Below are 15,615 nucleotides of genomic sequence, written 5' to 3'. Positions count from 1 at the left end.
TCGACGTTCGTGATAGCCATATTATCTTTCACTGCAGATCACTCGCTGCGGTCGAATGTGGTAGTGTTATAGCTCCCACCGGTCTGCTTGTATTTACCGCTGTGACTGTAAGAGCCGAGGGTTCGTTTTCCCATGATGGGTTCGAGCAGGAGTTGGAGAGTTGGGATGCAGGGATCACTGGGGTCAAATAATCAAGTACATACATATAAATCTTTGTAATTGTAGATATATCAGAAATGACTGATTGGACATCTTCGCGATTCAATGGATATTGAAAGGATGCGATTGAACAGTTCTGGCTATATCCGGGCGAACATTGACGAACATTGAACAGTCCCAGTCCCTCAGAAAATTTATAGGATACATTTCACGAAAGCACGAGGAGACTTCGCAACTTCTTCGAACATAAGGATCCGAATTGCCTTAGGTCCAACCCGAATCTAGCATTAAAATTAATTGATTGTATGCAAGAACACGGACGTGAAGCAATGCCGACTGTAGCGAAGTTCTTCTGCCTACAGAAATATCATATTTGATTCATTGAAAGAAGGCGAAAAGAGAAGAAAAAAGAAAAAAGAAGGACATGCCCATTTTCCACCCTCATATTCAGCAGTCCGGTAACCCAGCCACCGTCTTGCAGATCCTCGGCGAATTGTGTCGTGGACATTTAAGAAAGACGACACATGATATGATTATAGAGATGGCCCTGGTTCCATGCGCTATCTGGCGTACCATTGACATTCTCCGGCGAACCTGGATTATAGATCCGCGCCGGTTCGTTCACTGTCCACCGGCACATCTGCGTAGATCGGATGCGGGACATACAACGTCCTTGAGGCCTCGGTGTAAAGCTCCTGAGGCACCTGTCAACTCTGACGCCGGACCATGTTCCCGTATTGCTTATGCGTGGTACACAAGACTGAGGAGTTGCTTCGAATACCGGGCGATTGTCATAACGGACGCGCGACGCGGAGTGTCAGTGCCGGATTATAAGTTCCAACTTTGATTGGGAAATAGGAGAAATCACAGCTGATTTAGTGTGAGTCTGTGGCGAACAGATATACTGTGAATAAATGGATGCATTGCCAACATGAAAATACACGACACTATTCACAGGACACATGTAGTGCACGATTACGAGGCAGTCAGTCGCTTGACTCTAAGCAAAGTAGCTCTTCCAAAGTACTCCAGACAGATCCTCCAGCTGATCCGGTGTGAAAGCCTAGAACGATATGTTAGAAGTATTTCATACAGTAATTTGACAGGTGTAACTCACCTTCGCATCTATATGCCAGGTATCCTGTCTTGTCTTCTTGAACTCGCTAATAATAGACTTGACGCTCGATCCTACCACCCCGGGATCATTTGCGGCGCGGGTGCTCAGTGTAGTCAATGCATCGGGCATCCACTGAGGCGGAGGACTGTTGTAAGGGAAAGCTTGGATAAGCGCTCCAAGGCCAAGCACAGCACCATGACGAGCGATGATCAGTCGGTTGTGCTCAGGTGTCGGGGTACCAGTACCGGATGACACGGCGGAAGAGAGCCCCCCCTCGGAAGTTTTTGGGTTTCTTAGGAAGGGGGTTGTCTGCCAGAACCTTGGTGAAGCGCTCTTGGAAGCGCTTGACCATCTTCTCGCGGAGGAGAATGGGCGAGCAGCGGACCATGCCGGAAAGGGTGGCTGATGCTCCGACGCGGACCTCGTGCTGTGAGTCCTCGAGCATGGCGGCAATGCATTCAAAGAGTTTGTCACGGTCGGCGGGCTCCAAAAGGAAGAGTCTGCGGAAGTAAATGATTTGAATGTTGATCATCACGCGCAGTCGTTGATGCCATGACGGCGATGTTTGTCCAATACGAATAAGGGACTGGATGAATTCAGAGTTCTTCTCGGCGGGATAGGGGATGTTGGGAAGATGACGGAAAACATGATATGCGAGCGACTGTAGCTCTGGATCTTCCTTGACGTCCATCATGTGCAAAAGCTGTGCAGTGAAAACGTCGGGGAAGAAGGGAACGAGTTGAGTGCACTCGTGAGAGGACAAGGTCGAGTCCAACCAAAGAAGGACAGTTTTACTCCCTTGAGTATAAGGCGACGGAGTCTGCTGGCCTGGGACTCGAGCCTGCCGCCACTGTTCGATCTGGGCGAAGACCCCGCGCACCATTTCCGAGAACTCGGCGGAAGGCTGGTAGGGATAGGCACCGACAGATGAAGAAGCCTTTTGGGCCTCCAATAGGTGTTGGATATCGGGATAAGACTCGTGGTAGCGTGTGCGGTAGATTGTTGCAAGGGTTTGACCCATGGCTTCACGCACTCCCTTGTAAGGATGGTCCAGATGTGCGAGGAAGTCCTTTACAATCGGCTTCTCGAGTTGGAAATGCCAACCGGCATCAATAATGCACTGATGCAAAAGGTTGATCTTGGAGCTCTCCTTAAAAGCTGCATTGGTAGACATGTCCAAGCGGAAGCTGGCGAGCCAGTCGACCAAAGGCCAGGCTCGGCGAGGATCGCGACACTGCAGAATCATGTGTAGGAAAGTAGTCCAGTATCCCGAATTTTCAGGAGTGAGACCATCAGTGAAGACCTTCCTGATGATGGGGAATGCATACTCCCAGACCAGCGCTCGTCTTTCGACACTTGTATCGGTTACAGAGCTGATCAGTGCACCAAGAATTTCTGCTGTAGCACGATGCTGGTGTTTATCACTACCATCCTCGTAAACGCTCTGAATCTCTTCCTGGATATCCTTGAAAGTGGCAACAGTCAAACCATCCCGGAGCATGAGTTCGAAGGCATAGAGAAGCATCATGGCACAGGACATGCGGAACTTATCCGCGGAAGGATCCCTCGGCTCCTGCTTCAGGTACTTGAAGAATGTAGAGAACCACTCCCGAGTGAACAATTTGCCCATCTGCGTACGAACATTCCACTCCATCTCGTCATACTCGATGTCTCGGTCCACATTGGATTTGTACGCAGGCATGGTCTTGCCCCATACTAGCCAGCCAGGGAAATCATGATCGACATAGTATTCGGCCTCAGGCTGGGCGAAGCTGCGCAAGTACTCCTGCGTCCAATCTTTCTCGTACGGCCGGGTGGCCACCTTTATCTTCGAAGGGAAGCGCTGGTGGCCCAGAATGTAGTTCTTATATTCGTGACCACAGATGGCTCGGACATCGATCATAGTAAACAGCGCAATGAGAGCCTGGGAGTACATACCGCGCAAGCCGGGATGATCATCAATCGACCCAGAGGTTACAAGTTCAATCAAGTTCTCACTAGCAATGTAGTCGAAGCGAAGACCCATGGTGATGACGATGGTAGCGGCTCGGCTGGCGATCTTCCAATGCGAGACTCGCGCCAGATTCACCAGCTCTTCCGCTAGATCAGTCTTCTTCTTCTCAATTGTCGCACGCTTGGTGTTGATCGCCTTGCGCTTCAGCTCGATCTGGTCACTAACGTCTTGACTGGGTGCGATCGCTTCCACGATCTCACGGTCTAAAATCACCATGCGTTCCATAGCGCGACCGTAGTCCATGATTTGGAAGACGGCGCTAGAGCAAATCTTCTGCACGGACGGTCTATCCACGGCACTAGCGTCGATAAAAGTTCGAATCAGAGTTGGTGTGTACTTCCAATTCCGTCCCACGGTTCTCGCTACGCTGCTAAGAAGCAAAGAGAACAAGGCTCCCTTGATTCGTGCATGATCGTTCTCTTTCACACCCTTTTGTAAGGCCTTCAGGAGAGGGGGAATGATGAGCGTTCGAGCACCCCAAACAGACTTCAGTGCAGATTCACCAGCATTTTGGGCATTGCGACGTGTCTCGGTATACAGAGAGACGCAGGACTCGGCAAGATCGTAGAGAAGGATCTCATCAAGTTTGGACCGAGGTCGTGGTGCTGCATTGTGTCGCAAACGTTGCAGATGGTAGACATTAGCCCGACGTACAAGCAGCGCTCTCGGATAGTCTTTTCGAATGCCGCTCATCTTGTAGGGGTGGATGTCTGCTGCCAAGAGGCGTGTAACGCGATCCAGAACATGAGCAGACCTTTCGATACCAACATCAACGAAGTAAGATCGGAAAGCCGAGTACAGTGCTCCGAAGCATGGCACATCGTCCTCTTGGTGATCAGTCAAGAACCGGTGGGTTTCATGCAAGACCCAGCCTGCCCGCTCACGAATCTCGTGGATTTCCTTGAACAGGATATCGCCCTCTTCAAGTGGATAGCCAGTAGGATAAGAGTAGCTTTCTCTGATTGCTCCTTCGTCTGAGCTGTCAAGAGCCGATTCGTCATCGCCTATACCATTAGAGAGAGTCGACTCATCAACCATCTCAACCTCGTTTGATGCAGCCGATGCACCGTTTGAAACTTCAGTGGAATTTTGCGAGGCGGCCTTGGGATCAAACAGCACGGAGATACCGGAAAGAAGTAGTCGCAGGAGTACAAGGTTCCGCGTGACTTCATCGGACCAATCTTTACCACTTCCATCTCGTTTGATGCTAGATGTTTCGTGGGTCAACCCAGATAGATGCTTCAGAGCTCCCTCTGCTTGGTTCTTGAAGACAGCCACAGCGAACTCCAGTTCTTCTCGCTTGGGCACATGCCACTTGATGTGGAGGTTGCTCACATCAGGTGTGTAACTCCAGTGTTCGGGTTGGATGCCCCCTTCGACATCCTGCTTCTCATAGAGCGAGTAATCACTGGTGTATGTACCGGTCAAGTTGAGCAAGAGGTGATGGATGAAGTTGGAGATGTGAACAGTGGGAATGCCGCGACACTTCTGTTGCATGTACACCGCGATATCAAACAGTTCTTGACGATGAGCGAGAACCGCATCGCCGACATGCACCACGCACATGCTCAACATGCTCACGTTCCAAACCAGTCCGCGATCTCGCGGCAAGACATCGGTGCCTGTAGTTCTGGTAGAGCCAGCACCGTTCTCCTCAATCTCGGTGCGAATAGCTTGGGTGAGAACCGGAATGAACCGCTTGAGAGCTTTCTTAGGGTTGACCTTGCACAAGGCATTGCAAATGAAAGCCATTGCGTCTCGAGCTTGATGAATGACGTGATTTGAGACGAAATCGACAATCTTGGACAACGCAATGTCGTAGTATTCAGGGGACAGCGAAGCAAGAAGCGGCATAAAGGTCGCAGGGAGGGTGTTGACGATGTTCTCTTCCGGGGAGCCGTTGCGCACACGAGTGACATCAGGTAGGTTCTCCAATAGGGTAAAGACACGACCTAAGAATGAGAGAGTAAAATCTCCAAAACCGCATGTCGAGGAGCGCAGAATCATTTCTTCTGTCTCGTCATCCAGCTCAGTCTCGTAATTCAACTGTACCGCGGCTCCTTGCTCTTCCATTCTCTCCATTTCACCGGTAATCCACTGGAGCGCAAGTATGTTGCAATTTATATCCTCTCTTCCCTGAGTCATGTCGACCATGGGAATATTATAACAAGCGGATTGTATGAATGAAAGAGCATGGAGAGACTTCTCAAGGTCGTTTGCATCGATACCAGGAAGCGCAAGGCCAAGAAGAGTGGTCATGTGGCAGCGATAGCCTTTGGTTCGAGTGATAACGCGCGACAGTACCTGCATGGCGCGAAGAGAAGATGTCGTCCGATGCACCTCAACCAACCCCTGCAGAGATGGGTAGATTCTCTGCAGGGCACCGGAAGAATGAGATGCGGTTCCAAGTAAGCGAGGCCTTGGAGGGTAGACAAAGAAAAGGTCATGGCAGTGCTGCTTTTGGCGTAAATTCCCATGAAAATGACATCCCTCAGGCACAGCACAAAGCGACGCTTCAGTGGCTCATTCAGTCGTCGCTCCGGGGGAACGTCCATTTCACCACTTTGCTCACGATTCCAACGCATCACGAAGAAATCTGTCAGATAGTAAACAAGCTGCGACAAAGTCTTGGTCCAACTACCCGAATTTGAAGGGTGGAAGAATGTCTCAACGGCTTGGATGAGACCCTCGAGCTGTGAAAGAATCGAATCTTCAGACTCCAGACAGGCCGGAGAAAGAGACATTACGATCCAACGCGCAATGTGGTGGGCAACTGGATGCTTACGCGTATCGCGGTCGAGCATGATCCCAAGGCCAGAAGAGATGTCCACGAGAGCACTGTACGGCGAAGTGGATTGCCCTACCGGGATCTCTAACAATCTCAGGATGGCGGTAAATATGAGAGAAGACTGCTCCTTCGCGAAAATACCATGTTCGGAGAATGGGATATGGCCGGCTGGCAGCGAGTCTCGGGCAAGTCGGGAAAGATAATCGAGGTATGTTGTGTCAAAGGTTTTGGAGCGACCTACGAGGGACCAGAGATGAAATTGGGTCGGTAAATGACTCTGGGGAAGGAGATCGTCTCTCTCGGCGGGAGGGGGCGATGTAGGAAGCAGCAGATTGATTAGACCAGCGACAACGAAGGCGCCTTCTGAAAACGAAGTTGTGTAGTGTGGCAAAAACTCCTCCAACATGGCAGGTAGTTCGCAGGGATCAATAAACAGCTGAGCGAAGGCGCACAATTTCGTCAACGTCTTCACGTTTCGCTTCAAATTGGTCGAGTGGACCAGGCCGGACTCGGTCGGCAGAACAAAGGCCTTCAATTCCTTGTACAAAGGCCTCCAATCCAAAACCAAATCTTTAACTGGTTTCAAATAATGCTTACGCCTGTATGCTGGTTAGCATTGATGCCATTCGACGCGAATAGCGCGGTTGGGCCTATACTCACTTAGTAAGAAGCATGAACATGCTCGCGAATCGCTCAGAGGTGCTGGGATCAATGCCAGGAGCTAAAGAAAGCTCGTAGTACAGCTTCACCAGATTAATCCGCTCTTGTCGAGTCGGATCGAACTTCAGAGATAGCCATCCTCGAAGCTCGCGTGTCCAGTGAACAGCTCCAGGGCTAAAGTCTCCAGCCTCGACTGCGATGTATAGGTGATTCAAGATTTCATGAAGAGTGCGATCGCGCTCCGATTCATCCTCTAGTTGGTATGGAAGGTACTTGAAATAGGGATAAGTCCGCGGCCGAACTCGGGCTTTGGGCTCTCCTCCACCGTTCATCGCAGCGGGCTCACCACCGGGTGAAGTGGCCCGTGAGATCTCTGAGGCATGGGCGAAGTTATCGGACGTTAGAATCGCCTTGGCAGCCGAGGCGTCCATAATCGTCGTCGTCCGCGAAGAAAGAAAAGTTGGGACAAAGATGGGGATGGGGAGGGGGAGAAGTTGCCGTGCACGTCAGATGGGGCTCTAAAGTAGATCCGTCAGCAACTCCAAGGTTCCATACATGTTCATCAAGTTCATTGCAAAAGAGAAACAGCGCACACCTTCCACGGAGCTTTGGTTTCTCTCCTCAAACTGCGGAGGGTGAGAAAGACAGGTGCGTTGCACACAGCCGGGTTCGCATGAGGTTCTCGTACTCGTCGAGAGCGACCGGACAAAGCGATGGCTTGGCAGAGATGGAATAGCGGGCCAGCTGTAATAAATTCACAGGAATCCTGTCCTCCCTGGGCGTCGATTAGGAAGGTCCGTGTTGGTAAGTGACAGCTCGAGATGTCAAGAGTCGAAAGGAAGTTCTCGAGTGAAGCCGGATGACATAATTCCACGTAACGAGCTCTAGCCCTGCAGCTTCTATGGAGACCCGCGTGGGAGAATAACAAAAATAGATTCGAACTAAGCTCTCTACGGGAAATTGTAGATCTTTATCTTTCGTCCCCTGATTTCATGAGATTTCCTTGAACTTATAGCTACGCTGGCTCAGCTGGGTGCGCCTTGGCTGGGCGCTGGCCCAACTTAGGCAGACAACCGTTACGAATGCGGCACAGCCGGACCCTGAGGAAAGCGGAGAACCTGACATAAATCCTTTAGTAATTTACACTTGAAATTTCTACTTCTCTGATTTTTGACTTTCGGTACTAGTATCAAGCCGGAGGCAAAAAAGAACCAAAGAGAACTCCCTGGATCAATACGTAGGCCACCATGGTTTGCGCGGCGTTCATGAGACCGCGACGGCCCTTCAGGTGATCCTGGAAGCTGTCCATGGCGCTGGAAACGAGGTACCAATACCAGACTGGGTACCCGGAAGAAATTCGGTTGATAATTTGGACGTGATAGCTCGTCAAAGCCATGACTGCTAAGAGGCCCTGGGGCACGGCCAGTCGAAATAGCATTGACCCGGGGCTGACCGATGACGGTGAATGATTTCTGGATCCCGAGCGCAGGGTAGATGGAGCCTTCATCGCCCACAGAGATGACTGACACATGATCACTAGGACCGGTGTTGCCAGCAAGAAGAGAGGAAGGTTCGATACCGTCCAGTACCGGAAGAGCCCAACATTCCTGGAAATACATTAGTGACCTGGATGAAAAGGTGAGAGTGCCGGAGAGGAAATGCATACCAATAGTGTCCCTGAACCCAGCCGTAGATACTGGGCAAGGGCGAGCTGCACCAGGGCCGAAGATACGTCTCAGACATGCAATACGTGCGGTAGGCCAAGATCTGGGGCACCATCATGCCTAAGGCGATAATGCAGCCACCCAGGATCATGATCGTTAAGTAACGGGTTTTGTGAAGAGATGGACCCTGGGTCAGGGTTGTCCAGGCCACCATACAGGCGTCATATGCAAACACGAATCCGCTCAGAATACCATTGCTGCGGACAATCGTGGCAAGAGCGAACAATACAGCAGCCGTGAGGACTTGGATATCCCGCAAGACAGTGATACCGTTATGCTCGTTGATAAGTGAAGAGGTGTAGAGGTAAAAGCCCGTAAAGTTCAGAAGGGAAAATAAGGATTCACCATACGGTGCTGAAAGAAATGCTCCAGCCGGGGAGATGATATGTAGCGCCGCCGACAAGAAGCAGATGAGTTTCTGGGCCGCTGTCGCATGACCAAATATATTGACCGAGAGACGGTACAGAGCCAAAATGGAGAGATAATGCGCAACGTGGGACAACACTACACCCACGAGTGCCGTGTTGATTTGCCCGCCTTCTGCCCCAGACATGCGAAGTCCTGTGAGCGAGCATTAATCGTCAAGCGCTGTGTTTCGAATAATACATTCAAGATACCTGAAATAAACCAACCCAACACTCTGGGATAACCGAAAGCCCACTCCTGCTCAAAGACATATCCCTGCTCGGCGATGTGCAGAAAATAGACTGAATCCCATCGTGCAAATTTCAAGGACCATGTGAGAGGCTCGGTCTGATTATCAGGTGTTGCATGCTGGTAGGAAAGTAAAGTGGTGGAGGTATCGTAACCAGGGCCAGGACAGGCAACCACGGCTATGAACAGCAGAGCTTTCCATACCCAAAAAGCCAGCGTCAAGCTTCGAATAGGATTGTCTCAGGCGCAGAAGGCTCGCCGAGATAGGCGAGCGACCAATTGAAGCCATGGTGAGACCGTCACGGTGGTGACGTAGAAACGCGAAAGGGTGGAAGCCGAGGTAATTCCCTCCGCGGGATACGTGAGGAATATGCATGGAATAATGTGCATAATTAGTCAGCGGGATTTAGGGGGATTGTATCGGGATTCCTGATCGGCCCTCTTAGACCTTTTCTTATGACCAGTGGAGGCTACTATGGAGTCTTGCACTCACTATTGAGTTTTTAGGGTATTTTGTCCGACGCTAAACTGGCTCCATCCACTGGGTTTTTACAGTGGCAACACATTGTACCGCGCACAAATTATTCATAAGGCAGATTTGGTGATCATCTTGGCGTATTCATGCATGCAACAAATTCTCTGATGAAACACCGTACCGTGTGCAGTCTCGGCCCTACGGTTCAGATGCTTCTCTCTTGGGAGCCAAACTGGACATAGGGGGATCGGGCGAACCCAGGTCACCTCGAATGGATCCCTGTCAGCTTTCCAGTCCGCTCTCCAGTCAACTTCACTGTCAGCTTAGAGCATCCCATGCGGATCAGATGCTGTGTAAGTTGTAGACAAAGTTCTTGTACGAAGTGGGGACAATCGGCGCATCAGTCCGTCCGATTTCAGGCGGATTAGAATTTCGGGGCGTGAGAGTCTTGCTACGCGCCGAACCTCAGATCAATAATCGCAAAAGATGGAAAGAAGGGATCCCGTTATCATTCTAGATGTTCCTAGGCCGAGGAACTCCACCTCGAAAGGAAAAGTCTGTCGAGGAACCTGACTCCCCCCCTCCCCCCCCCCACACTCAAAACGCCAGTCTGGACGAGGCGTCTCGTAATACAATCCTGAGAAGCTTCCAGCGCAAGCTGCAGAACCCGAGGTTTGCCATCAAATAACGCCACGTCCATGAGTGACGAGTAATGATTAGATGCCAAGGACCGCCCAGGTGGGACTCATGGAAGACACTACAATGTCCATCTCAAATGACGTTCGGCCTCGGAGCCTCACTGATTGATCGCCCCGGACCGGAATTGTCGGAGGCCGCAATGACCGATCCGTGTGCTGAAGCAGCCCACGGTGGCTCCGAGCTATGATCTGATGTATAAGGTTGACCGCCCCTTTGTGTAATTCCCTCTCGGTCCCTTCCAAAACGGCCCTTCGCACTCTCTTTTATTTATTTTGCCCTTGCATGTTGCAGACCTAGCTTTTTTCCTTCCCTTCGTTCTGCCAGACCTGTTGCAAAGTCTTTCGGTTCTGTTTCTGCGATTTGCACACCTCAGCTCTCCACACTTTGGTGCTGCGGTTCCTCTCCCCGCAGCTGACGCGCGGTCCAAGACTGGATGCATACGTGGATTTCGGGTCTTCTTTTAACTAGAGTTGTTGATTTGGTGTCTGGGAGATTGATGTGGCTCCGCTGAGTCCAAGAATGCTGCTGAATCTTGGCCTCACAGCGGATGTCGCAGCTGCCCATACAAACGATCCTCAACTTGATTCTCCACCAGCCAACTGTCCTTTCACGAGCGCCTTCTCCCTGCCTGCGCTACCATTCTTGGGTACTCTCTATACTATCCAAAAGCGGGCCGATGGGCTTGCGCTTCCCGCAGGACCAATATCCGAGGCCATGAGCCCCGACGCGTCCGCGAGCAAAGGGGAGTCCTCCAAAGATGCTGTTCCTCCGACTACCAGACCCCGAGAGATCAGCTCAAATTATACCGTTCGGAAATCATCGCGGTCGAAAACCATTTACCAGTTCGCCCATCCCGCATCGCATGCCCGCCATAAGCGATTGAAGCTTCGCCCCAAGCTGCTCTTGCAGCTGCAGCAAGTGTCGCAAACGCCTCGACCTCTACCCATACTGGACATCCTACCTTCCACCTTATATCTGCCACGATTAGCTCGAAAGTTCCCTGCCATGTTCCGAGGCAGGAACGGACTCGGGCCCAACGACTTGATCATCGTGAAGAGCGAATTGTACGACCGCAAGGTGGGAAGCATTCCCGAGAAACAGACGAGCTCTGAGGAGGAGGATGACGATCATCGAGAAGTGCTAGCGACAATCTGCCAGATGCTTCAAGAAGAAGCTCGTTCGAAGGGAAAGGCAGAGGTTAGTTTGAATTTTGGACCAACGTGGGAGGCGACGCCTCTTCCTAGCGGTTCATACGAGTTCGTTGCGCGCACGGACAATGGAGTCCAGGTCATGCGCTGGGCATTGCGAGGAGGGAAGAATCGTAGGGTGTCCGCTCCTTCAGGAGCTCAGGTGCGCGACGATACCAAGCGATTTACGTTCAGTGTCATTGACCCGGCCACCCGTCGACACCCCGTCATCGCTTCCATGACAAAAAATCAACTAGAGGTCTTTGACGAGTATGCCGCGGTCGTTCGATCCAATACTGGCACCGGCACTGGCGCTACGACTCCGAGCTCCGCGAGGTCCGTGATCAGCGACATGTCCGACGAGGAACCCAACGACGCAAACCAAATCATTCTCGAAGACAGCTTGCGCACATTGATTATCATGACGGGCATCTGGGTCGCTTTTCGCGAGGGTTGGTCACAGAATTTCAGTTATAGCGATCCGCTTTTCTCGCCTACCGCCGCCAAATCGCTTGTCTCCCCGACGTCCTCACGATACGGCTCACCGGCGCCGACCGACAACGATGCGGCGATTGATCGTGATGACTTGAGTCCGATGAAAGAGTCCTTGAATGGCGGCAAGCGCTGCATGTCTATTCCAAGCGTTCGGCGTTCCAACTCCGTAGCACCCACTGACGGTGGTGGCTTTGGCAGTCTTTCGAAACGATCAAATTCGACCGGTGCCACCTTCATGGACCGAGCCAAGCGGCGGAGCGCATCCGGCGTGAGCATCCGTGTCAATCGACACAGTATGTTCACCGGCACCGGCGAACCTGGTCACGAATTTGTCGTTTCTCGACCTTCTTCTCGGCCTCCTTCTCGGCCGCCTTCTTTACGACAGAACTCCCTTGAACCAGAGGGCCTTCTCCCTTCTGAGAACACCAAACGCAAATCCAAATCCCAACCCCTGACTGAGAACGGCAAGCTTTCTTTAAACCCAGATCGGGCCACTCCCATTCCTCAAGTCAACCATCAGGCTTACCATGCATCACCTCAACCTGACACTAAAGACCCCGAAGCTCATGTAAAGGGCAAACGACGACACCGACTCAGCAACATTTTCACGATCTTCCACCGAAAGCACGGCGCTCACTGATCGCCCTCTCATGTATGACCCTGCATCTTCCCAGCGACCTATCTGCATGTTGTATCAGCATTTCCATTCATCCCATTGCATTCCACTTAGGCGCTTCTCCTGGCATCGACAGTCGTCTGGTACGCGCATTGCCGTCTCTTCACTCACTCACTTTCTTTTTCATGTATGTTAGATGTTATGCGTCTTTTGAATTTGGACTCGAGGGATCTTATGAGACTGGGGTTCTGTTCTATATTCATACATGTACATCGCCGTTCAGATGATGACGACGCGCATGAATGAATTCGAGGCCGATTCGAATACAACATCATCCCTCTTAATAACCGCGTAGGTCGATCACTAAATTAAGGTCATTGATGGGCAAGAACTCCCGCGAACAGTAAAACTAAGACGGTAGACACAACACGCGCCTCAAAATCTCCACGGGTTGCACTCAACACCAGTCTAACGATGCATCAAATGGCAAAAGTCAAGGGAACAAGCCTCACCAGTCCCACGTCTCAAGCCAGCCCTCAAGACTGAGCAGTCCTACTAGCCAGCGCAGCAGTATACAACTACTGTTCATTCCTCTTCAGAGCCTGTAATACACTCTGTTCCCCATGACTTATGGCTTGAGGCTGAAACAGTGTCGGTGAGTGGATGACACTGATCGTGGATGCGTCAAGCCACGAGAAGACCTGCACAGGTTTGGTTAGTGAAGGACGCGCACGAGCTACAGTGAAAGAGAGATTCCTCCACTATCGAAGTATGTCAATAATTACGAGGAATAGGTATTACATTGTGGAAGGGTGGACTGTCATGGCCAGTAGAATGTGGCTTGGGTACGGAGCACAGCCGGATCAGGGTTATAATACGACAGATTCTCATAGACCCATAGGCACCTTAACCGACATTCCGTGCATCAAACTCCATCGACCCTTTACCGCTCCATCGGTGTGAAAATGGCCTTGGGCACATAGGGTTCCTCCAAATACTGGATCTCCTCGGGACTCAGCTTAATACTCAGACTAGCCACAGCCTCATCAATACGCTGGATACTGTGTAGTCCAAGAATGGGGCACTCTTTCGGCTGGCTCAAAGACCAAGCGATAGCAATCTGTGCCATGCTGACGCCCTTCTTACCCGCGAGTTCTTCGACGCGGTCAATGATCGCCTTGTCGGATGCGCTCTCGCGATTGCGGATCATGCCCTTGAGCGGGCCGTCAGTGTTTTCACGCACAGTGGAGCGAGAGCCCCAGGGCCGCGTCAGGGCACCACGGGCCATAGGAGACCAAGGAATGAGGCCTACGCCAGTGTCGAGGCAGTAGGGGATCATCTCGCGCTCTTCTTCACGTGCAATGAGATTATGGTAGTTCTGCATCGAGATGAACTGGTGCCAGCCGTTCTTGGCAGCAATATTCTGCAGGGTCTGGAATTCCCAAGCAGCCATCTGAGGAAATCAGTATCTTGTTGACCTTCTTCGAAACCTGAAAGAAAAGAATTCATACCGAGCTTGCGCCAATGTAGCGCACTTTGCCACTGTCGACAATATCGTTCAAAGCTTTCATGATCTCCTCACGAGGAGTCCCACGGTCCAGACGGTGGATTTGCAATACATCGATGTAGGTGCCCAGGCGCTCGACACTGGCGTCAACGGCATCGAAGATGTGCTTGCGGGACAGACCAGCGCGGTTAACAAAGGCACCATCATTCTTCGACGAGGCTGCGATGGGAGGGAACTTTCCCTCGTCGTCCACGCCGTAGAAGCACTTGGTGAGGATCACCACGCGGTTACGTGGGATGTTGTACTTCTTCAGGGCTTTGCCAACAATTGCTTCGGATCGGCCATGAGAGTAGACATCCGCCTGTTCCATTGCATGTTAGAATCTTGATCTTGATATCGTTCAGAAGTGGTAGTGTTTGATTCTGACCGTGTCCCAGGTGTTAATACCCAGCTTGTAGGCATGTTCGATGAGGGCCAGGGATTCCTCCTCATCCAAGACCCAATCCTGCCATTCCTTGGTGCCAAAGCCCATGGTACCAAGAATGATCTTGGAGATCTTCAAACCCGAGTTTCCGAGGCTGTGGAGTCGAGGCGATCAGCGACATTATCGAAAGTAGATACCTGACTGCGGGGTGCTGGGTCAATACCGAGTGTACTCCATTTCGGTAGACATTGTGCGTTGAATTGGACGATAGCAAGTAGACTAGAATTTGGCTGTTTCTAGTACATCAATGAATTAGTCGATTGACTCTCTGCGGGCTCGATTCGACTCGTGCAGGCTGTGGGGGGGGAGGCCTGCTGGGTGGTTATAGTAGGCCCTGACGTCAGGCACGACGACTCGGGAGGGAAAAGCCACTATGGGGACCTCACAGAAACTTGAACAAACAGGATCAAGACTTGGTAGGACAAATATTCAGAGAAGTAGGATTACCTTTGTCACCTGAAACTTTCAACTTAGAAAAGACTTGGAGCATCACTGAAGGTGGATTCCTCATTAATAATCTAGGCTCGGTGAAGCGGGCCGAAGTCGATGATATGCCGAAAACAAGAAGCGAAACCGGATTAGCCGAACACTACCCGGGGAGTTTCCCCTCTCACCACTCGCGGCTCTCAGAAGCTGCCGGTCGGGCCAGAAATCGGATGCGAAAATCTGGGGTACCGTTTTATTGCACATTACTAAAGATGGAGATTGTTTGGCGTGAACTCCATTGGAAGAATCGATTCTCCCATAGCGTCCTCGAGTTTAAGAATTCCCAAGTATAACCGTCTCCGTCGATTGGAATACAGAACCTACTATTCTTTGGCACAGATCAAAGCAAGTTCTGTTGTCAATGTATTTGACCGATTTGACCGAATTTACCTTTAATGTAGAAGTGGGGCACATCTTGAAGACTGGGATAATGAGATTGGACTCGAGACAGTCACTTACTTTGCAAACCAGGTAGTCTAATCTTAACGATTCAACGCGCCAACTACTCCTAAATGCTTACATTCGGATTTGGCCATAGCCAGCTATAGCA

The 15,615-nt window shown here is 51.2% G+C and overlaps 4 protein-coding genes across 4 annotated transcripts; 1 reads left to right on the top strand and 3 right to left on the bottom strand.

The window, feature by feature from the left end:
- Positions 1-1,159: 1,159 nt before the first annotated feature.
- N7477_008342 (proteasome activator BLM10) lies at positions 1,160-7,169 on the bottom strand (the record flags this gene model as incomplete). Its single annotated transcript, XM_056970005.1, is given in 5 exon segments — positions 1,160-1,222; positions 1,277-1,585; positions 1,596-5,663; positions 5,675-6,677; positions 6,739-7,169. 5 exon segments carry the CDS (start codon positions 7,167-7,169, stop codon positions 1,160-1,162), a joined length of 5,874 nt encoding a protein of 1,957 aa, XP_056820037.1.
- Positions 7,170-7,927: 758 nt separating this feature from the next.
- N7477_008341 (uncharacterized protein) lies at positions 7,928-9,405 on the bottom strand (the record flags this gene model as incomplete). The annotated part of the gene is made up of 4 exons (XM_056970004.1): positions 7,928-8,345; positions 8,405-9,023; positions 9,080-9,295; positions 9,321-9,405. The coding sequence occupies 4 exons, from the start codon at positions 9,403-9,405 to the stop codon at positions 7,928-7,930; spliced, it is 1,338 nt and encodes a 445-aa protein (XP_056820036.1).
- A 1,404-nt stretch (positions 9,406-10,809) lies between these two features.
- N7477_008340 (uncharacterized protein) lies at positions 10,810-12,612 on the top strand (the record flags this gene model as incomplete). Its single annotated transcript, XM_056970003.1, has 1 exon — positions 10,810-12,612. The coding sequence occupies one exon, from the start codon at positions 10,810-10,812 to the stop codon at positions 12,610-12,612; it is 1,803 nt and encodes a 600-aa protein (XP_056820035.1).
- A 919-nt stretch (positions 12,613-13,531) lies between these two features.
- Positions 13,532-14,768, bottom strand: N7477_008339 (aldo/keto reductase; the record flags this gene model as incomplete). Its single annotated transcript, XM_056970002.1, has 4 exons — positions 13,532-14,041; positions 14,100-14,456; positions 14,523-14,673; positions 14,743-14,768. The coding sequence occupies 4 exons, from the start codon at positions 14,766-14,768 to the stop codon at positions 13,532-13,534; spliced, it is 1,044 nt and encodes a 347-aa protein (XP_056820034.1).
- Between the last annotated feature and the right edge of the window lie 847 nt (positions 14,769-15,615).

Source organism: Penicillium maclennaniae (assembly GCF_028827695.1).
Source record: "Penicillium maclennaniae strain IBT 15551 chromosome Unknown utg000007l:1.0-4884863.0:1.0-4888362.0, whole genome shotgun sequence".
NCBI classification, from domain to species: Eukaryota; Fungi; Ascomycota; class Eurotiomycetes; order Eurotiales; family Aspergillaceae; genus Penicillium; species Penicillium maclennaniae.
Note: the sequence above shows the minus strand (reverse complement) of the source record. Positions and strands in the feature narration are given on the sequence as shown.